Source organism: Mastigoproctus giganteus, chromosome 6, assembly GCF_048544385.1.
Source record: "Mastigoproctus giganteus isolate SK-2022 chromosome 6, ASM4854438v1, whole genome shotgun sequence".
Taxonomy (NCBI): Eukaryota; Metazoa; Arthropoda; class Arachnida; order Uropygi; family Thelyphonidae; genus Mastigoproctus; species Mastigoproctus giganteus.
In genome coordinates this window covers 174,094,843-174,119,118 of record NC_143580.1, presented here as the reverse complement: position 1 = coordinate 174,119,118, position 24,276 = coordinate 174,094,843, and the positions used below count along the sequence as shown (strand labels likewise).

The 24,276-nt window shown below is 38.4% G+C and overlaps 1 protein-coding gene across 4 annotated transcripts in view; it reads right to left on the bottom strand.

Annotated features, from left to right (window-relative positions):
• The window catches only part of Bili (FERM domain-containing protein 8 Bili), a 304,472-nt gene that overhangs the window by 35,265 nt on the left and 244,931 nt on the right, over positions 1-24,276 (bottom strand). For 3 of the 4 annotated variants that reach the window (XM_090375504.1, XM_090375500.1, XM_090375501.1), the window contains one exon: positions 13,242-13,350. In XM_090375504.1, the coding sequence (XP_090231630.1) occupies positions 13,242-13,350 (109 nt within the window). Of the gene's footprint in view, positions 1-10,091; positions 10,144-13,241; positions 13,351-24,276 lie in introns of those variants that run through there. The other variant, XM_090375503.1, reaches the window with a different exon arrangement.

Here is a 24,276-nt window from a genome sequence, read left to right as displayed (position 1 = left end):
GCTACATCTTATAATTTCCTCCCTTATCAGAAGCTCCATCTAGTTCAACTCCTGGATGTCGACGTGTAAAATCGTAGAGGACAAGAAGTACAGATGTTTCATCTTAGATCCACATGTTGTTTCCACAGCTATCAACTGATCTGAGATCAATCCGGCTCAACAAGTCTCACAGAAAACCTGACTAAAGAAAACTATCTTGTGTTATTCCAATTTATTTTATTACAATTATTTTTTGTAATGTTATGCACAGTCGGACCTCTATATAATGAAATAAATCGTTCCCTTAAAAAAATTCATTATACAGAAATTTTGTTATAAAGAAATATAACCTTTTCAACAATGAAAAATACTGTAAATTCATAAATATAGTAAAAGATGGAAAAGAAGTGGGAATGAATAAATTTTCTAACATTTAAAACAATTTATTAATACATACATATTAAGAAAGGCCTACTTACATGATGCCCACAATTTATTAGTACACTTTTAAGAATGTCTAAAATATTTGGTTATTTTTTGTAGTACACTGGATTCTACTGTACACCGTTCATAAAATTGTTCGCATTTGTTTAAACTTTAAACACTCAGTTATATTTTGTGTTACATTTTCTTTCCACTGAAGGCCTCGATGCAAAGTTTCAAATGCTGCCAACATTTGTTAGGAAGGTTTAATATTGCTCTCATTTTCATCCAACTTATCATCGATATTGTCACTAGTTCTTTAAATACTCTCCAAAATGTTGGAGTCACTCGGATATTCAACTACTATGACATCACTGTCAACTCCTAAAAATTTGTCAAGAACAATTTCTCCACTGATCAAACCTTGCTTAGAACTCTTCCAAAGTTTGATCAATATCTTCTAGTGGTTAATCCCTATCATCTCTGTTAATTAGCATTTTAGCAAACCCTGCTTTTGAGAAACAATTCTTATTCCGTCACATCTGACTCCATACTTCTGCCAACTCTGATATGCACATCCACAAATCTATAACAGAATCTACAGGTTGGTTAGTTAGAAAACAGGCCTTATGCGTCGGGTTGCATTATATCATCCAAGTTTCTTGCGATAACTGACTAACTGGTTAAAATAAATTTATTAAAATAAAAATGATATATACATAAGATAAAACAGAAATAAAATAAGATAAAAGCGTTAAAATACAATAAGATAAAAGAGTTTGGTTAGTTAGAAAACAGGTTGGTTAGTTAGAAAACAGGCCTTATGCGTCGGGTTGCATTATATCATCCAAGTTTCTTGCGACAACTGACTAACTGGTTAAAATAAATTTATTAAAATAAAAATGATATATACATAAGATAAAACAGAAATAAAATAAGATAAAAGCGTTAAAATACAATAAGATAAAAGAGTTAAAATATAATATAATAAAAGTGTTAAAATACATAGTAGCTTTCGAAGCGAAGTGCCTCTTCATCAGCTAGCCTGTGAATGGTGTACTTCAGTATATATTGATGGTTACAATAGCACAAGTCAGCTGTCCGTGATCATGTATCACGAATCTAGTGTCGGTAAAGCAGAATTACATACATGTGATGATCGCCAGCACTCATCGCACTGCAATACAGTACATTCTATAATAAGGTGTAAGTGTACTCTCCTCGTGTGATTCATAGTACTATTATTGGTGGCTATGTGTAGTGCTTCAAGCCACGAGTGCTGGTGGTAATCACGTGAATAGTTGATGATTTCAATATCCCGTTGGGGATCAAGATTGTGCTGCTCGACCCAATAATGTTCGGCGACTGTGGAGCGTTCAAAATTAGCAGTTCGCAGAGCCACCTCATGCTCAGAAACCCGATCTTTCAATCTTCTACAAGACTCATCTAAATAACACCCCCCACAATCCGGACACGTAATACAGTATACGGAACTACTCCGTAGGAAAGGAGGAACAGGTGTTTTCACCTTAGAAATAATAGATTGTAGTTTCCTCCCCGGAAGTTGCACACATCGTATATGACGGAGTCGCAAAATCCTAACAAGACATTCCGATACGCCCGGATAATAAGGGATGTAGGCAGTAGAGATAAATTGACTGACAATGAGGTGGGTTAGATTTCGTAACAAATTCACAAGCCTGAAGCTCACATCTATCTAGAACATGAGGTGGATAGCCGCAATTTGAAAGCTCCGCCCTAATTTTAGAAATCTCCAATTGCCTGTCACCAGTCGAACTAGAGTGCGTCCAAGCGCTGGAGAATAAAGTATGAGCAGTGCTACGTAAATGACCAGGGGCGTGCGCAGAGCCATAATTGGTATATTGGCCTGCACACATTGGCTTCCTAAAAACGGAAGTTACTAAACGCGAATCCACACGTTGGACTAACACATCCAAAAAAGGAAGAGTATTATCAACCTCTAGTTGAATCGTAAACTGAATGATGGGTGACAGGAAATTGAGATATTGCAGCAGCCCAGATTCTGATCTCTGGGGTACAATTGCAAAAATATCGTCAACATAACGACACCAGAGAGTGATAGGAATAAGTAAGTTCAAGAAAATCTGACTCTCAAGTTCCTCCATGGCGATATTGGCCACAATAGGACTAACAGGGGCACCTATAGCTGTGCCCTGTATTTGGTGAAAGAGAGAGTCATTGAACATGATCACGCCTCCCATTAAACTCAGATTGAGAGTGGTACAAATATCATCTGTAGAGAGAGAGAGGTTCTATCTCCCAATGTGGTATCCCTGCTCAAAAGATGTCTTGCACAGGCAATAGCCTGTTGTGCAGGAACAGAAGTGAACAGAGAAACCACATCAAAGGAGACCATAGACTCGTTCTCAGAAATAGTAAAATCTTTAATAATATGCAGAAAATGTGTACTACTGGAAACAGTGTAAACAGTTTTCCCAACGAGGGGTGCTAATAACTTGGCATGTGAAAGTTCATATGTAGGTGTATGACAACAAGAAACAATGGGAAGTAAAGGGATATCAGGTTTATGGATGTTTGGAAGTCCATAAAACTGCGGGAGTCAACAACCTGTCGCATGAAGTTTCCAGCAGACGTTCTTGGTAATCTTATTAGCTAAAAACCAAGAATGCACAAGTTTATTAACTTTAGATTCCAACTCCTCCAACACTTTCACAGTTTCATAAACCTCTTAATCCTGTAATAGAGCGAGGGCTTTACGAATATACTCTGACTTGTCCAGGACAACAGTGCACCGCCCATTATCTACAGGCAAAACTACAATAGTGTCATCTTTGCACAAAGAAGAAAGAGCTTCCCGGCACCGCCGTAGCCAGGTGGGCAGGAGCAGTAGTGCATAGCACACGCTTCTTGATTAGACCGGGGTTCGAGCCTGGAGGATGCGGAAAGGTCAGGGAATGACCACCGCATATCCCTGGAGAAATATGGCCTTAGTGCTCCTAAAAACCAAATAACAAACAAACAAACCTCCATAATTTTTTTCAAAACTGTTTCTTTCCAATGGGGATAGTCTTTGATTGCAATTCCATTTTCATCAGAAATATCTTTTTCGAGTAAGCCATGACACTCAAGCGCCTCTGTAGCCAGGTGGGCAGGAGCAGCAGTGCGTAGCACACGCTTCTTGATTAGACCGGGGTTCGAGCCCGTGATCACCAAATACGGAGGATGTGGAAAGGTCAGGGAATGACCACCGCATATCCCCGGAGCAATATGGCCTTAGTTGCTAATGCTCCTAAAAACCAAAACAACAACAACAACATGACACTCTTTAAATTTGTCCAGTCAATCAGAATTGGCTTGGAATGTTTTGTGCCTCAGAAAAGATACGTACTCCATTGCCTTTTCTTTTACTAATATTAATTTTACTAATAACAAAACATTCCAAGCCAGAATTGGCTTGGAATGTTTTGTGCCTCAGAAAAGATACGTACTCCATTGCCTTTTCTTTTACTAATAGCCCTGATATCGGCATGTTTTGGTCTCGAATCAATTTCATACACTTAAAAAATGCTTCATCTACATCTTCCCAAAGGCATAATTTCACACGCTTCCGACTGGGTCCCCTTTCCTCAAACAGTTTGAGAATCGAAACAGGGTTTCTCAGAATCATTGACACATGACTGGAAGGGACATCAAATTTTAAGGCAATTTCTTTTTTTCTAACGCTGTGATCTACACTACACTCCCACTTTTTTGTACTACACTCAAGGATTTCCTCTTAGACACTGTAAGGTAACTTGCACAGCAGTTAAAACAAAGCTGAAATTAGGGACCACTTGCAGCTACCATGTAAACAGAGACAGGTGAAATTTAGTGAAAGTGTGGATGACTCATTTCTTTGAAACAGATGAATTTCCGAGATAAAGGAAAATCACTCTCCTAATTCTCTAATAGGATGCTTAAAGTAGAAAATAGGTTGACTAGAGACAATGCCTGTGTTAGGAATATGCCTTAATCTTTGCCAATGGCCATGGACAGCTGACCAGCAGGACTTCTTGGCATAGTAGTGTATAAATTGTATAGGTTTTACTTCTTTTTAGCTATTGCTGACCAACTGCTGGGTAAAGGCTTCTCCCAAACTTCCAACTTTTTCTATCCTGCGCCATGGTTGGCCAGTTTACAGGCACCATTAAATTGTAAAATGTATTAGCTCTTAATTCGTGGAATTAAAGCCTTTAGCTATTAAAAGCTAAAGGGATTAATGCTTAATCCTTTTAGCTATTAATTCATGCTTTCTACAGCATCAGCTTTTTGCCTAAAGGCCAGAGATGAGAACAATGTGTACACAGGTCTCTCAAAATAAGTTCGTTATATGGAAATTTTCTTCGTTATACAGAAACTATTTTCAATGTAATGACCAAAGGTCCCTACATAGAAAATTTCACTATACGGAAGTTCATTAAAGAGAAGTCTGACTATATTATTATTATTTTTATTTATTTATTTTTTAAAGTTAATATAATCTGCTTGATGTTATTAATACATAATTGTCCTTTGCTTTACTCATATTTAAGCTTTGTACTTAGTCTGTACTATATTTCCAGCGAGATGATATCTTCTGCTGCTTGTTAACCCCTGGCTTACTGCCATGAAGGGTTTGTAAAGGTAGGGTACCTGCATGTACCTATGAACCATACAATAAAGATCATATTTATATCTGCTCTACAATGTCATCAACCTTTGCCCCTGGGAGACATACCCTGGTCCTGCTCCACTTATCCTTTTTGCACAATATATTCCCTGTTTCCCTGACAATAGAGTCACTGACAACAACTAGTTCCTGTGGGTCCATGCATTCTGCCTTGGGGATTGCCACTGTGTTGCCAGATGTTCAAGTGCAAGCTCTGTTGTTGATGGGCCCCTCAATTTAAATCCTTTGAGGGCATCTACCCCATTCTTCAAGCTCTCATATAGGCCCATAACAATGCTGAGTTGTCGCCTGATTTCCTCACTCCTTACATGGAGCACACACACACACACACACAAAGACAATCCTCTCGGAAATATCATGTCCCATTTCTGAATGCTCCACAAACATCAAACAAGCAGTACATTTCAAAAGGCTGTGATTCAGAGGACAACCCCCCCCTCAGTTCTCCCCTGAAGCACTCCTACTTGCTTTGCTGCTCTGAGGTATGATTTTGATTCAATTTCAATACAATTAAAAATATAATACTAAAGTTATATCCCAATGCAGTTATAACACTCTATATATATATATATATATATTAGCATTAGTAGAGGCACATGATGCAAGAAAGCAAGCTTATACAGCATCAGCCAAAAAAAAAAAAAAAAACCCTTCTCATTTCAACAATGATATTTCGGTATCGAATTTTATCTCCAACTGAGTTACGTTATATGAATTTCATATCTCCTATCAAGTTATATGTATTAAGTTAAAAAAAAATTATAAAATTGCATAAGTAGTGCTATAATTTATAATCATCTGCCAATTTTTTATTTTATTTATTTTTTTTATGGAAACCCCAAACATAACAGGTATTAGAGTATTAGAACCTATAGTACTTAGTATTGTGCTTGGGTTGGTGATTGAGAAGACGAAAGAAGATATTTGTTGAAATTAGCCTTGAACTTCTGTAGACTATAATTTACAGGAAATATGTACGAAGGAAGGTTGTTCCAGAAAACGGCAGTTGAATCAATAAACGAGGAAGATGAAAAGTTGGTTCTGTGAGTTTGAAGTTGGACAGTAAATGGATGTTGGCGGCACGTGTTCGGACTGTTTTGAAAGAGAGAGAGTGGGAATTATAGAAGCCAAATCAAAAGAACAGTGCCCATGGAAGTATCTATAGAAAAGGCAAGCAGCAGAAACACTTTGAGGCTAGCCAGGTGTTACCAGTAAGTGATACTCTGGCAGGTACTGCCACCTACTTTCCTGGAATTTCAGTGGTAAGGACCTAAAAAAAAAAAGTTGAAATGATTGTGGTTGATTCAGGTAACATTTCGTTAAAGAGCGCTGCGTGGGGCTGTATGCTGAAAGGACGATTTCTAGGAGCCTAAAAGGTCAGGCAAAATTTTGTTGTAATTTAAGTTTGGACGTGTGGGGCGAACGCTGTGTAACATTTCCTACTTCATGGGGGGTTGAAGTAGGAAGGATGGGGGTCGATAGTGAAGGTGACTCCCCCCCCTTTTTTTTTCAGTGGGACATGCCCATGCCCCACCAGAGTGAAAGTTTGGGGAGGTGAGGAGGGAAGAGGGATCCCCAGGGAGTTGGAAGGAAAGATCTGCTTGAGGGAGAGCATATTAAGAGTTGCCAATAGGCCGTCTCTGTATCAGGGCCACCACAGTGATCCATGTCCATTTGAAGGGGGGGGAGAATTGTGGAGTCCCATGAGGTTAGTTCGGACATAGTCTGTGGGAGACAAGATTCTGTACTTGGTTCCATTGCTGGAGTTTTTGTTGGTGGAGTGGGTCATTTGTTCCTTCAGGAGTGGAAGCATCCTGTCTGTGCTTTCCTTTTTTTTTTTTTTTTTTTTTTTTTATGAAAACACCAAACACGAGAGGTGTTAGAACCTATAGTACTTCATACAATGCTTGGGTTGGAGGCTGAGAAGACAAAAGAAGATATTTGTTGACATTAGACTTGAACTTCTGTAGACTGTAATTTACAGGAAATACATATGAAGGAAGGTTGTTCCAGAAAACGGCAGTTGAATGAATGAACGAGGAAGATGAAAAGTTGGTTCTGTGAGTTTGAAGTTAGACAATAAATGGATGTTGGCTGGTAGCGGCACGCGTTCAGACTGCTTTGAAAGAGAGAGTGGGAATTATAGAAGCCAATTCAGAAGAACAGTGCCCATGAAAGTAAATGGAGAAAAGGCATGCAGCAGAAACAGTACATCTATGAGACAGAGATCCCACATCTGGTTCCCACCAGATGTGGGAACAATAATCCATGGTAGGGTGGATTTGCAATTTGTACAGAGTGAACAGCTGTTTGGAAGAAAAGTAATGCTGAGAGCGAAAGAGAAAACCAAATTTTTTCAATGCAGAGGAAGCAATATTTGAGAGAGAGAGAGAGAGAGAGAGATTAGAAATCAGGGTAATCCCCAAAAGAGATATAACATATTGCCAAGACATTGGAGTGCCACCAAAGATAAGCATAGGAGCAGAAGAATCCTTTTTGTGAGATATGACAGGTTACACTTCAATGAAGGTTGATTTCAATCCTTCTGAGTTTCAGAAGGAATGAAATCAACTAAGTTGTCTCTGCCCCACTAGAGAATTAACCGGAGGTCAGCATTTAAGGAATTGGTAGCAGATATTCGAGAAGTTGAAGCTGATTGAGCAGGGCGAGGTTTATCAAACTGGAAAGTCGAATGCAATTTTTTCACACTGGAAAGTGGAATCCTCTTCAAAACTATGGATAGGATTTCCAGTCAATAAAAGGAGGTCATTAATATACAAAAGGAAGAGAATGGGGTGAAAGAACTAAACCTTGGAGGACATCGGAATTAGTGGAGAAGTTAGAAGACAGAGAGCCATCTACCATCATTTTCAGCGAGCGGTCAGAGAGAAAACTGGACGATCAATTACAAAAAACCGTTGGCAAACTATATGATGGAAGCTTGTTCAGAAGACCTTTATGCCAAACATGATCAAAAGCCTTTGAGATGTCAAGAGCAACTGCTTGTGTTTTACCAAACTTTTCCACTGAATTTGTCCATAAACGGGTAACATAAGCCAGAATATCACTAGTGGATCGGCACTGACAGAATCCATACTGGTGACCTTTGATCACACGTAAGGTTTCTAGAAAGTTTAAGATTTGGTGGTTAATTGATTTCTCCACTACTTTAGAAAGAGAAGAAGTAATTGCAAGGGGACAATAATTGGATGGGAGGGATTTTTCACCTTTTTTAGGAACTGGCTGGATATGAGCAAATTTCCAAGCAGAAGGAAAAACACCTTTGGAATACGAAAGTGAAAAAATGCGGCAAAGAACTGGAGTAAGTTCAGGAGTGTCAGGTTTTGAGAACAAGTTGAGAAATACCATTAGGACCTGGAGCTTTCTTAACATCAACATTTGTCAAAATCCTTCTGACATCCTTTTGACAGAAGACCACAGGAGGCATTGAATGGAGCATGCTGGGAATGTGGGAGGTGTTTTACCAAGATCATTAATATATGAGTTGGAAGAAAAATGGGATGCTAGCAGATCAGCTTTATCCATGGCTGAATTGACAATAGAACCATCTGGTTTTGACAGAGGTGGGAGCAGAGATGGGCAAAAGTTGCGGCCAATAGCTATGGCAAGAGACCAGAATTCTCGGCTACCATTAGGGCAATAAGTGAGTTTTCTACTCTTAGCCTGTTCAAAATCTAGTTTGGATTGATTAACAACTGCTTTACAATTGTTGCGATCTTTTATGTAGGCAGAAAATGAAACTGAAGAATTAGAAACAAGCCAATTACGATATGCAACATTCTTCTCTTGAACAGCCTTAGTACATTTATTGGAAAACCAAAGTTTAGATAAAGGATGAGATTTTAAAGTGGAGTGTGGAATAAAGGATTCCATTCCTACAAGAATAATTTCACTGACACGATCTGAGCAAACGTTGACATCAGAAGTTTTTAAACAGTAATCCGACCAAGGAAAAGAAGAAAAGAAATCTCGCAGGTCATTCCATTTTGCATTCTTGTAATGCCAAACAACACGAGGTTGGAAAGAGCCATGAGATACAGGCTCCATTGGAGAAGAGAGAATCACCAACCTGTGATCTGAGGTGACTAAAGGACCATTCACTTCAGCCGTATACGTAGAAGGGTTGTTTGTGAGAAAAAGATCAAGCGTGTTGACTGTATGATTAGGATTGTCCGGTATTCTTGTAGGTAAATGAACAATCTGTGCAAGGTCATTAGTATTGCAAAAGCCTCAGCATCTCGACCAGCTGGGTCGGTTTGACTAGAAAACAGAAGCCAGCTGGAGTTGTGAACATTAAAATCACCAAAGAAAATTACTTTACTGTTAGGAAAGTTAGACTGGAGAAAGTCAAGTTGCAAAGAGAGGAAGTCAAAGAGCTGCAAGTGATTAGTGGAGTTGGGAGAATGGTAGAGAAAACAGATGAATTTGACAGAATGAGGTAGAGAGGTTTTAGAAGATCGAAAAGAGGAGATTCCAAATTACTTAGTCTCTAACAGGGAATATCAGAATGGACATATGCACAAGTACCATCTTTGAGGCGAAAGGAATCATTCAGTGAATAATTTTTGGCAACTGAGATGAGCAGTGGTTGAATCAACTGATAACTGAGATTTGTCAGAAAAAGTACATTTGGCAGACTGTAAGTGGAAATGAACATCATTGAGATTAGAAGTGAGACCATATATATTTGTGAAATGAACAAGGAAGTATTTTGGAGGTTTAGATCTTTTTGCAGATAAGTTTGCCCTATTAAGTTTGATAATTCATGGTGTATTGTATAGTAAGAAAAAGTGGAGGGGGGTACATTTTGGATATGGCGTACACATGGTAAGGATATGTGAAGCATCTGGGCATAACATGGCCTCAACAATGCCCCCTGATACACACTGCTCTGACTCCTTCCGGTCACTATCTCGGAGAGTAGACGCAGCAAGATCATACACTAGTTGATTTGGAAGCCTCCTAGAGTTACCAATAGGTTCGGTCCGGTGTATTCACTAGCGGCTGGCCTGAAAAAAAAAAACACTGTTTTAGAGCTGTACCCTCGAAATGTTAAGAAGTTTGGGTCTCCCCACGGTGTTCATCATAACCTCAAAAGACATCAATCATACTGCATGATGGAAGATATTGGGCGTAAGGTTCACCGGTTGAACTTAGTGGTGGTATCAGTATCAGGTGTAGCAGTGTAATCAGTATCAGGTGATACCACCTGATACTGATTACACTGCTACAAGTTTTGTAGAACTACCAGTATTTGCTATATCGATACGAAAACAATGGTGGCAGATTCAAATGCTACTGTCGATACAATGCTGGAAATCAACTGTGGTTTCTATGCAATTACAAGGCCAAGTAAAGAATAAATGCACCAATTTAATCAGAAAATGAAAAAAATATATATTGTACTGCTAAAAAATACTATACTACTAAAAATTTGTGCATATGGGCCTTGGCCCTGGAGGCATGTATGTGGTAAAGTTGTTAATATATGTACACTACTAAATTTAAATCAAAAGTTATATGAAAACAATAAATTTCAAATCAATAAATAAAAAAAATTCCACTTAAAGGCTTTTTTTCATCAAATTCATTGTTGAATTTGAAGAAAAGTGGTACAAGTTTAAAGTTGTGGGGAAGCACTTAAACATAAAGATCTTAGGGGATGAAAAAGAACAATGAGTAACAAGAACAGATTTCCATTTCTCTCAAAACTGCTTGAAATTGTAGCCTTTTTACCAGTACTTCATCATGTGAATGATATTTTAGTCAACTGAATCTAATAAAAAGAAAGTTGAGATCATCAAAGAATCCCTCCACTCTTGTTGTTGTTGTTATTTGGTTTTTAGGAGCATTAGCAACTAAGGCCATATTGCTCCGGGAATATGTGGTGGTCATTTCCTGACCTTTCCACATCCTCCGTATTTGGTGGTCACGGGCTCGAACCCCGGTCTAATCAAGAAGCGTGTGCTACGCACTGCTGCTCCTGCCCACCTGGCTACGGAGGCACCCCCCCCTCCACTCTGAATGATTTATTAATTATATATATGTGAATGGCCCTTCTCTTGCAGGACTTTATTTCAAATAAATCAGTGGATAAGTGGTATTTTGCAACCAAGAAAAGACACAGGTAGGACATAAAAATTCCTTATGTAAATGAACTGTAAGTATTAGTGACATATATTTTAAATCCATGTAAATGAAAGGATATTTCTGCATAATTATGTGTAAGGTGTACAAAGAATTAAATTTGGAAAATTAAATGCACTAGGCATAATCCTTATGGGTTTTGATAATTAACTATATAATATCGGTGTAAATACACCATAGTTAATCCATATATTTGAGCTATGATTGTAGCGTAGAAGGCATCGTTTTAATTGTATCTCATAATGTGGTTGCCTTCACAAGATAGCTACTATTGAATTACTTCAAATAAATAATGCTTCTCTAATAGAGAAGGCTACTGTTATTTATTTTCAGCGTACCACCACCCAGACGATCGTTTCGAAGCTTTTTGGCTTCGTCATCAGTGGGCGGGTAGGTAATACAATAAGCCATCTCTTTGGCTTATTGTATTACCTAACCGCCCACTGATGACGAAGCCAAAAAGCTTCGAAGCGATCGTCTGGGTGGTGGTACGCTGAAAATAAATAACAGTAGCCTTCTCTATTAGAGAAGCATTATTTATTTGAAGTAATTCAATAGTAGCTATCTTGTTGTGAAGGCAACCACATTATGAGATACAATTAAAAAGAATTAAATATATTACTTTTGTTTTGTCATCATAACATTTAACATTCAGTTTTTAAACTGAATCTATAAAATACTTATATAAATTAGATACTATGGGCGAACAAATTTTTTTTGTGGCAAGTAGATTTAAGTTGTATTTCTGGAGCCCTGGATAAGGAATGGTTGAGTGGGATGATACAGAGAGTTGTTATCAATGGCCACTGCTTTCTTGTATAAATGTTATTACTAGAGTCTCCCCAAAGTTCAGTGCTGGGCCCATTGCTATTTTCAATATTTATTAAAAATACTGATGAAAGCATATCAGGCTCAATGTCTACATTTGCAGATGATATGTAGGTTGGTAGGGTGGTTAATGACAGTAAACAGGGTATGTTTCTGCAACAAGATCCAAAAAAATTCAAAAACATCCAAAATACATGAGCTGAGAAGTAGCAATTAAAGTTCAACAGTGACCAATGGATGGTACTTCATATTGGTAGCAATAATCCTAGATTAACTTAACTGTGTGATACAACACTAACACAGTGTAGTAATGGAGAATGAAAAACATCTGTGGACAACTGTGTCAGATATGAAGTTCACTAAACAGTGCAGACTGGAGGCCAAGTGAGTGCATGGGGTTTTGTCAATGATACACAGGAATATCACCAGTTGGGATAAGGAGATGATTATTTTGTTGTATAAGACAATGGTTGGGCCATATATCGAGTATTGCATACAGGTCTGGAAGCCTCATTTTAGGAAGGATGTGGATCTGTTGAAACAGGTGTTGGGAAGAGCCAAAATTAGTAGTGAGGGGAACAAAACGGTGCTCTTACCAGGAAAGGCTTCAATTCATTTTTTTCAGTCCCTCCAATACTGCAAATTGCAGCATCTTTGCTCTGACAAGATGTGAACCCAGATTTCTCCAATGGAGTGAAAAGTGGTGAACTAACTATACTGTCATGGAACACTATTGTTTGAGCTATTTTACAAAAACAAGATACTAAATTTAAATTTTAAAGTTCATAGAATCACTATTTCCATAAGTTCTATGAACAGACTGCCACTGGTAAACTTGTTTGCATACATAGTCGATAGGATCTCAAGCATCCTAGCACAGTGCTTCATCAACCTCTATCCCTCTGTACCAGAATAGTTGCAAGTTGCTTTATGTTTTTTTTTATATTTTACCAATGTTTTGTTTTATAAAGTTAAAAAGATTTTTCTGCAAGCTAATGCAGCAAAATGTTTTCTTTAACAGATTCATTCACATATATTAACAAGTAACAGACTATTTTATCATATTGGGATGTCATATTGTCTAATATTTTGGTGGAATTACACCATTACAGTCAAATTTTATTCAATATACCATCATTGTCTTTAATTCCTCTCAAATGGTCCACTTCATTTTCTCCCCAAGATGGTCGCTGTCTTAATTCTTTAACAAATCTAGTTATAAGACTATCCATAAGACAAGCCTATTAAAAAGTTAAATATAGCTATTGTAAAAATCAGTAAGAGATAACAAAAAATATTGTCTTTTGATAATACAAAGAAATAAAAGATAATTCTTTGGTCAAAACAATTATTTTAAAAAATCAGTACACAGAATGCAAAAAGTGAAAGCTAAATAACTTTTTAGATTTTTTAATAAAATTATTTCTTATCCATAAATTCAGTCAACAAAACCAAATAATAGAAAGAGGGATTTTATAAAATCCATACCATAAAGTGGTGGTTTTCAACTTTTCTGCCTTAAGCAAATAGACAAAGAAACAAAATTAAATTTCAGGTTTGGTAAATACCATGAAAATCTGACATTTCATAACTTATATTATTATTAATACATTTATAATGCAGAGAGTGTGGTAATTATAAAATTATTTAACTCCTGTGTTGAAATTTGGAGAAAAAAAACACTCTTACAATTTAAAGGACTTAGATTCCCTTAACTATGGTACTACTAACTGAAGAAGAACCAGTTAAAACTTCTCTAGCAGTTAACAAAAAAAAAAAAAAAAAAAAACCTTTCAATTAGTTTACAAAATAAAAGGCATTAGATTAGGCATCAGCAGGCATAACCAGTCTGGTATAATAAACAAAACATGTTTTCTTTGTGTAATTGCAGAGTGTAACAGCTGGGCCTATCAATTTAAACTTGTCATATATCACTATTATAATTGAATATGCTTTAATTTAGTCTAACGGTGCTGCTCTTAATTGCAAACTTGTAGTCACTTACCTAATGAGTTAATCTTATGGCACTCTTTTCTAACTGAGAAGAGAAGAAAAGAGAAAAAACTCAGGATGAGGAACTTTTTTAAATTTCTCATTTATACCTTGTGATGTTTTTTGTTTTGTTTTGTTTTCTAAAGTTTTGCTGTTACCTTGTTTATAATACATGTATTTGTCAACTGAAAATGCATAATGCATAGATCACTTAAATATCCAATGACTAAACTCTGCTCTCTCTTGTCTCATTAATAAATGTTTTAAAAATGAGCAATGAATGACTGCAAACATCTGCCACTACTCAGTTCAGTGTTAGTTAAATGGAGTGGAATGTAAATAACAGGAATTATAGGACTAATGACTGTGGTGAGTATAACGAGTAACTGTACAGATATATAGAATGGACCAGTAAATCAGAATGCGTTATAAGGGGGGATTTTAGCTATAACTTGTGGGTTGGTCACTCACAGAAGCAACACTTTTGTGAATTTATTGGATGACTGTTTCCAACACCAGCATGTCAGAAAGGCAAAACAACAAGAGAAAGCAACACTCTTGATCTGCTTATCACAGGCATCCTGTCATGTATTAAGAATATGCAGATAGAAGACACACTAGGTGGCAGTGATCAGTGTGCCGATGTGAGATTTACTTAAAAATGTAACAACTTTCAAGGGAAGGAAGAGCTTTCGTAAAGGGGCCTACAGTGGTCTCAGATGGTTTAAATTCTATGCAATGGGACTAACTGATGAAATTACTAACACCAAATTCTAAATGGGAAGCATTCAGAGAATAACTGTCGAAGTTACTAGGCTTTTTTTTTAAAATCAACTAAGAGATCTGCTCAAGGCACAGATCTAAATGGATGACATATGTACTGATGTGACTCGGTGGCAGAGAGGAATGTATGGGATGCATATAAATTATCAATTGATGTAGAAGCCTACTGTAGATATGAACTAGTCTGCAAAGTCACAAAGGTGGTCAGGCAAGCTAAGGTAGATTAAGAGAAATTCCAGTCAAGGAATGCAAAGATAAACAGCAAAAGGCTTCTTTACTTATGTAAACACTAGAAGGAAGAGGTTGAATCACATTGGTGACCGTTGATGAATCGGCTCAGTTTGTACACTGAATATGTATTTTGTGTCTAAATTTACACAAGAGCAATTTTTTTTGGGAAATGGTTGCCAAAGCCTATCAAATTCTAACAAAACGTAGTGGTAACTGAGAGGAAATTGGAAGAGAAATTGTTGAAACTAAACATAAAAAAAGACATCTGGCATGGATGGGATCTATCCAATTGTATTAAGCGAGACGGCAAAATAGGTAAGCAAACACTTAACCATAATTACAAGAGTATGTTTGGATTTAGGGGAGGTCCCTATGGGCTGGATATGTGAGACAGCATCCCCAATTTACAAAGGAGGATGCAAAGGGTGACACATGAGTAATTACAGGCCTGTCAGCTTACCTTCTGTTCTAGAAAAAATAATTGAGTAACTGGTTAAAGAAGTAATGCAGGACCATCTACACAGAATGCATTTATACTGCAGTCACAGAATGGCCTTGTTTGAGGGCAGTCTTGTCTTACAATTCCGATTACATACTATGAAACAGTGATAAGGAACTGAATGCAAAAAATAATCTTGACATCATATATTTAGGCTTCAGAAAAAGTTTTGATACTGTTGCACATAAAAAACTACTGTACAAATTGGAGCAATGTGACATAAAGGGCAAGTTATTGCTATGGATAAAGTTGTATGTGGGGGAGGGGATACAAAGTTGTAATCAATGGCACTGTTCTTAGACAAAGGTTATTAGTGGAGTCAGTTTCAGTGCTGGTCTCATTATTCTTTTTTAATATTTATTAATTATATTAGCATTAGTAGAGGCATTTGATGTAAGAAAGCAAGCTTATGCAGCATCAGCCAAAAAAAAATTAATAATAATAAAAAAAAAATAAATAAATAAAAAATAACCACTTCCACCTCACCCCTCTGTTCGTTCGAAATACCCATCCAGCTGAGCCTTAAACTTATTTAGGCTATCAACTTCCACCACAAGGGATGGAAGTCTGTTCCACCAACCAACCACCCACTGGCTAAAGGCAAATTTCCGCACGTCTATCCTACATCTGTCTTTCCTCAATTTGAATTTATGCCCTCTCAGGTGATTATTCTGAGCAAGAGGAAGAATCCCATCAGCATTGAGCATGCTCAAACCATTCAAGGCTTTATACACCTCTATCAGATCACCTCGCTGGTGCCAAGTCTCCAGACACTGTAATTTGCAAAACTTAAGCCTTTCTTCGTAAGAGCACCACTTTGTTCCATTCACTAATCTTGTTGCCCTTCTCTGTACTCGTTCCAGCAACTCTACATCCTTCTTGAAATGAGGCCTCCAGGCCTGTATACAGTACTATAGGTGTGGCCTGACTATTGCCTTATACAAGGGAATAATCACCTCCTTATCCCTGCTAGAAAAATTCCTATATATCATTGACAATACACCATGAGCTACTCTTGCAGCCCATCTGCACAGCTCAGAAAAATTTCATATCTGCCTGCTCAATTACCCCCAGGTCCTTTTCATTCTCTACCACTGTCAGTGTAGTAGCACAGAGTTAATACGTTGCTCTGGGGTTGATGTTTCCCATATGTAGTACTTTACATTTGTCAATGTTAAACTTCATTTGCCACCTCTCAGCCCATCTGCTCAACCTTTCCAGATCCTGTTGCAGCAGCATAGTGTCAGCAGTGTCCTTGACAACCCTGCCAACCTTCGTATCGTCTGCAAACTTGGACATTAAGCTTGATATACCATCATCAATATCATTTATAAATACAGAAAACAATAATGGACCCAACACTGAACCCTGAGGGACTCCACTAATAACATTAGTCCACGATGAGCAGTGTCCATTGATTACCACTCTCTGTCTTCTCCCCCTCAACCACCCCTTTATCCATAGCAGAAATTTGCCTCCAATGCCACACTGCTCCAACTTGTGCAGCAGTCTTCCATGTACAACAGTATCAAAAGCCTTTCTAAGATCCAAGTATATAATATCAAAGTTATTCCCTGCATCCAGTTCTTTTGTGACTGCATCATAGTATCCAATCAAATTGGTCAGGCAAGACTTCCCCTTAACAAAACCATGCTGTGTCCGAGCTATAACTGAAGTCTTGTCTAGATGATCCTGTAGTGCTTCTTTAACCAGTGCCTCCATTAATTTTCTGGGAACAGAAGTTAAACTCACAGGTCTATAATTACTTGTGTCAGCCTTTGATCCTCCTTTGTGAATTGGGGTCACATTTGCACATTTCCAGTCTATGGGTACCTCCCCTGAGTCCAAGAAAGCTCTCATAATTATGGCTAAGGGTTTGCTTACTTCCTTTGCTGCCTCCTTTAATATAACTGGATAGATCCCATCCACCCCAGGTGCCTTTCTTGTTCACTTTACTCTCAGTTATTACAAGATTCTCTAGCTTACTGCCAGAGTTGAATACACCTCTGGCATTCCCCCTCGCTGAATAACTCCTCATGTGTGAATGTCGATGCAAAATATTCATTTAGTTTGTTAGCTACCTGAGCAGGATCATCAACAGTTGACCCATCGATATCAAGTGGACCAATCTGATTCATCCCCTTCCTTCTAGAGTTTACATAAGTAAAGAACTCTTTGCTGTTTTTCTTTGCATCCCTTGCCAAAGATTTCTCGTAATCTGCCTTCGCCTGCCTAACCTCCTTTGTAACTTGGTTACAGATCAACTTGTATCTATCATAGGCTTCTGTGTCACGTGTTAATTTGTATGTATCCCATGCATTTTTCTTCTCTGCCATATGTCTCATTAGTTCATCTGACATCCATTTAGGCCTAAACCTTGAACAATATTTCTTAGTTGGTATGTAAAGCCTAGTAGCTTCCAAGATAATTCTTTGAATGCTTCCCATTTTCAATATGCTGTTGGTAACATCATCAGTTGGTCCCACTGTATAGAATTTAAATACTGTCTCAGACCATTGTAGTCGCCTTTACGAAAGCAATAACCCTTCCCTTTACCCCTAATGGTAGTTACCTCTTTGAGTAAATCCCACTTCAGCACACTGTGATCACTGCCACCTAGTGGTTCATTTATCTGCAGATTCTTAATGCATGAAGAATCACTACTGATAATCAAATCAAGAGTATTACTCCCTCTAGTTGCCTCCTGAACATGCTGATGTAGAAAACAATCGTCCAATAAATCCATAAAAGCCTTGCTAGTGTGTGAGTGACCAGCCCCCAAATTCCAGTCAATATCTGGGAAATTAAAATCCCCCATTATAAGACTCTCTGATTTACTGGCCCACTCTATTTCCCTGTACAGTTTCTTATTATACTCATCAGAGTCATTAGGCCTATAGCACACTCCTACTCTCAATTTTGATCTCCCAATGCTTATGTCACATCAAACTGACTCGACACTGCACTGTCCAGCGATGTCGACTGGCTTCACTTCCTTGGATTTTATGTATTTCTTAACTAATAGCATAACCCCTCCTCCCTTCCTATCCTGTCTATCTTTTCTGTAGACATTGTACTCCCCAAATTCCAGTTCTGCATTACTTATATCTGTGTGACACAATGTCTCTGAAATCCCAACAATATCTGCCTTTGATGTTTTGAGCAATACCTCAAATTCATCAAATTTATTTACTAAACTGCTAGCATTGGTGTACACGCAAGTATACATGCACCTGTTCTTTTTCTTAGCTACCCTAACACAACCCACGTGTTTACTTGTACCCCAATGATTCCCAGCAGTCTCTGAAATATCCTGCATCTTATTTTCCAGGCTGCTGCTCATTCCAATAGAAGCAGTGCAAGAATCACTTTCACCTCTGCCAGTGGCTACTGTTAATCTATTAGTCCTTGTATCTCCCAATCTAGCAATTTTCCGACCCACCTAACACTGCCTCGATAGCATCAGCAAACATTCTTGCACCCTTTCTATTTAAGTGTATCCCATCCCTGTAGAAGCAGTCTCTCCTGTTAACAAGGAGATTGATGATCCTTATTGCTGGAGGCATATCAGGTCTAAGTTTGCAGATGATACAAAGGTTGGCAGGGTAGTTAATAACAGTAACACTGGTCAACACCAAAAATGTTTCTGGCTTGAAAACAGTCAATCCTTCTTAATTTCAGCATGATAAAAACAAAGTTAACATTTAAAACTCTTAGTTAGCTCTTGGTTCCATGATATAGCCCCTCTTATGATTTAGGGGAATATTGGTGAATACTAGGAAATTTTGGAGTCTAGAGAATAGATAGGTTGGTAACACTGAAACAGGAACTGATTTGCCATTTTTTTTTTTTTTTTTGCATTTCTGTGTATCATTTACTTTTCAAGTGATGTTCATTTCTTTTTTTTTTTTTTTTTTTCTTTCTTTTTTTTCAGGTTTATGGACAAAAATTATGTAAAAAGCCAGGATGCCACGTAAATGTGTTAACAGGATTGACAATTTTTGTTATGTGTGGTGATGTGACATTTTCCACTCAGAAATGCCAATTGATTCCACTTGTGAAGACAGCCTACTATCATTATTTTGGCTGTAAGGGAGGGGATGAAGACAAACCCTGGGCACCTCATATTTGCTGCAACACGTGCTGTAAATCTCCATAGATGGTTGAATAACTATCAACCTATGAGCTGTCAAAACATGTCGCCTGTCTCCTAATGCCTCTAGTGGGAAATACTGTCCACATTGTCTCCAACAGCAAGGAGTTCCTTTGTTCACCTTATCAAACAGCTTACAGTTCCTGACAACGAGACCATGGCGTCCTTTGATGCTGTCTCCATTCCAGTCCAACAGGCAGTTGTATGTGCAGACAGACAGCTTTTAGAGAATGACCCCAGCCTATTGGATAGATCATCACTATCTATGGACGATATCTGTGCAGCCCTTAACCTGTGTTTGTCAGGCAGGGTCATCACATTTTGCGATTCTCTCTACAAACAGATACATGGTATGGCTATGGATCCCCTGTCAGCTCTGTTGTTGCCAACATCACAATGGAGGAGTTGGAGGAATGCATATTCCTGAACCTGCTGGTACCAATCACCATGTGGTGCAGGTATGTGGATGATATTTCCACCGTCATTCCCGAGGTTCGGATGCACCGCTGTTAGAGTACTTTGACTCGCTGTCTCGCTACATCCAGTTCACTTTGGAACTGGAAGTGAACAGGACCCTTCCTATCCTAGATGTTTTGGTGAGACGAGTGGGGGCCCTTGTCTGGAAACCTCAGTATACCGGAAACCAGGGCGCCTCCATAGCCAGGTGGGAAGGAGCAGTAATGCTTATCACATGCTTCTTGATTAGACCGGGGTTCGAGCCCATCGCCACCAAATACGGAAGATGCGGAAAGGTCAGGGAATGACCACCGCATATCACGAAGCAATATGGCCTTAGTTGGTAACGCTCCTAAAAAAAAAAAAAAAAAACGGAAACCAATGCGCTGCGGGCAATTCATAAACTACAGTTAAGTGATAAACCTCAGTTAAGTGGATTGGATTATTGTTGATTAGTGCTTTTAAATATTTGATTTATTTAGATATTGTTGGATTATTTTGTTATAGGTTTTCCTGTAACAGTTTGATTTTAATATTATAAATATAATTTTTTAAAGTTAATTTTCATTGATATTTAGCTAATTTTATAATGGTAGTTACAAGCTCTGCCTTAAACACGTCACAGGGTATCACGACTCACACAGAAATAGCCGATGGCGATTTATGGGCGAGTCATGATTTAATCTGTTGCGGTCGACCTGGTGACTAATCATGTAAGGAGTGCACCGATCTTAAATTACAATTTGGTGCACTGATGGAACAATTTGAGTCACTGAAAAAACGGGTGCTTGCCCTCAAGAATAATGCATCTGGGAGCTCGTCAGGGACTCAAGACTCCAGCAATCTACCAAGTGATGCACACCCGATTCGGGCCTAAAAACAGAAAAAACCAAGTGCAAACTACTCTGGTTAAAAAGGACATGGTTTTATTAGGAGACTCCATTGTCAGGGAAACGGGGAATATTTTTTGTAATAAGGATAGGTGGAGTAGAACCAGGGTATGTCTGCAGGGAGCAACTATTAATGATATCACCAACAGATTGTCAGATTTTAAGGGGGGTAAAGAGAATATTATTATTCATGTGGGGACTAATGACATTAAACGTACATGATCTGACGATTTGTTGGAAAAATACAAGACCATGCTGAGGAAATGGCGCGAGCTAGGCCACAATGTCTATGTGTCTGTAATTCTGCCCAGACATGATAGGAGGGATTATATGTTAAAAGCCTTGTGGATTAACTCAAGACTTGAAGGACTCTGCAAGGCTTTAAGGGGGAAATTTCTATCAGCATGGCCCACACTTGTAGGAAGAAGGAATTTGTTTTGTAGAGACGGGATATACTTAAACAAAGGTGGTGCAAAAGTTTTGCCGGTATTATTGAGGATACCTTAAAGGTTCAGGGAAACTGCTAGTTAGGGGGGATGTGGGTAATACTGACACGCGTTTATCTGATAATATTGGTCAAAGTAACTCTTGCACATACTTCAAGAGTTCTTATCTGTTACCCCAACTGGACATATTACCTAGATGTTCTGGGGGCAGAAACGTTTCAAGTGAGCGGGTAGCTAATGCCAGGGAAGAGAGCCTAAAAAACTTCAAGGGTTGTGTTAGGGTTGTTAAATATACAAGAACAATAAGTCTTAATTGTGTATATAGTAATGTTAGAAGTGTCGTCAATAAAATGAGCGAATTTGAACTGCTGGTTAAAACAAGTTTGTTTGTTTGTTTGTTTGTTTAATTGGTTTTTAGGAGCATTAGCAACTAAGGCCATATTGTTCCGGGAATAAGCGATGGTCATTCCCTGACCTTTCCGCATCCTCCGTATTTGATGATCACGCGCTTGAACCCTGGTCTAATCAAGAAGCGTGTGCTACGCACTGCTGCTCCTGCCCACCTCGCTACGGAGGTGCCGGTTAAAACAAGTAACGTGGACATAATAGGGCTTACGGAGACGTGGTGCCATCCGGAAATTGGGGATAATGAGTTTCAGTACGGCTTGTATAATGTATTTAGGAAGGATAGGTTAGATAGAAGGGGTGGTGGGGTAATGCTTCTTATCAGAAGCAGCCTGAGTGCGACGATAGCTTTCTAGGATTCAGACGTTTCACATGCTAGTATAGAATCTGTATGGTGTGAGATAGTTGGAAACAAAGGTATAATGCGAGTAGGAGTAATCTACAGACCAGGTGATTGTGAAGATTATGACAATAGCCTCTACATGCAATTGGATTGGACAAGTAAGCGTCAATGTCTTATTATGGGTGATTTCAATTTGCCTCCAATTGATTGGAGTAAATGGGAAGGAAACTCGACATGGGGAACAAATTTTTTAAATCAACTTGTCAGGGAAAGTACTAGAGAAAAGAATATCCTAGACCTCATCATCACCCATGAATCAGATGACATAACAGAGCAGTCAGTAGAGGAACCAGTAGCAGGAAGTGATCACAGAGTTCTACGGCAGTAAAAGGCAAAGGAATGGGTTTTAATTTCAGAAAAGGAAATTACGATGCCTTAAGGTACTACATGGCCTCTATTAACTGGGTAGATATCGCACAGAGAATGAATACAACTGAACTGTAGTATGCTTTTAAAACATTAATCACAGATGCCTTGAATGCGTATTTACCATTAAAAAATTCTCCACGAGGAGGGTTCCAAGTTGGATGAATAGTGAAGTTGCCACATTACTTGAGCAGAAAAAGGTGGCATGGAAAGGTTACAGAGCAATAAAAAGTACTGAAGCCTATAACAGCTACAAGATGATCTGTAATAGAGCCACAGAAAAGGTTCGACAGGCAAAGGCAGTTTATGAGAAATCACTAGCAAACAGAGCAAAGAGGGGGGGATAAGGAATTCTTAAATATATAAATGCAAAGAAGAGGACAAACAAGATCGGACCTTTACGTAAGGGAAAGGGGATAGTGTTAAATACACCAGCTGCCGTTGCAGATGAACTCAACAGTTATTTTGCATCGATATTTACATATGAAAAAAGTTTTGTGGCAATGGGAAATTGTGGAAGCAAAGTTGAAAAATATGTAATTAATGATATTGAAATTTCGCAAGATTATTTAATGAAAAACTTTCGAGCCTACAGGCCATTATAGGGTATATTCCATCAACTCCAGGAGCCAGTAAGGCTCCTGGAGTTGATGGAATATACCCTATAATCTTAAGGGAGGCGGCAAGTGAGTGCATTGAACCATTGAGGCTAATTATGCGAGCATCACTAGACTCTGGGGAGATTCCCTTGGATTGGAAAATTGCCAATGTATACATAAGGGTGGCTCTAAGAGTGAAGTGGGAAATTATCAACCTGTCAGTCTGACTTCAGTGGTAGGGAAAATCATGGAGGCAATGATCAAGGGTGGAATTCAGGATCATTTGGATCGAATTGAAATTCTCAAGAATACTCAGCATGGTTTTGTAAAGGGAAAATCATGTTTAACAAATCTGGTTCGCTATTTTGAAAGGGTCACTGACGAGTTGGATTTAGGAAATAATTTCGGCATTGTTTATTTAGATTTCAGCAAAGCTTTTGACTCAGTCCCACACTCAGTCGGCCATGGTTGCTTTATAAGCTGGAACAGGTTGGAATCACTGAGAAAATCCGTAGATGGATAGCATGATGGCTTTAGGGCAGGAGGCAGAGGGTTCTGATAAATGGCTATTCCTCAGATTGGGTTGATGTAAGAAGTGGGGTTCCCCAAGGATCAGTATTAGGACCACTGTTGTTATTAATTTTAATAAATGACATTGATGAAGGGATAGAGGGCATGATGTCTAAATTTGCAGATGATGTTAAAATTGGTAGAGTAGTTAATGATCACTGTCAAGCTGAGCTTCTTCAGAGAGACCTAGATAGGCTTCAGGAATGGTCAGAAAAATGGCAGCTATGCTTTAATAAACATTTTACATTTTGTTGTAATACCTTACAACAAAGTGTAAGGTATTACGTAATACCTGGGAAACAGTAATTCCAAAATAACTTATTCACCTGGTGGAGTTCAACTAAACCCAGTACTGGAGGAAATGGACTTGGGTG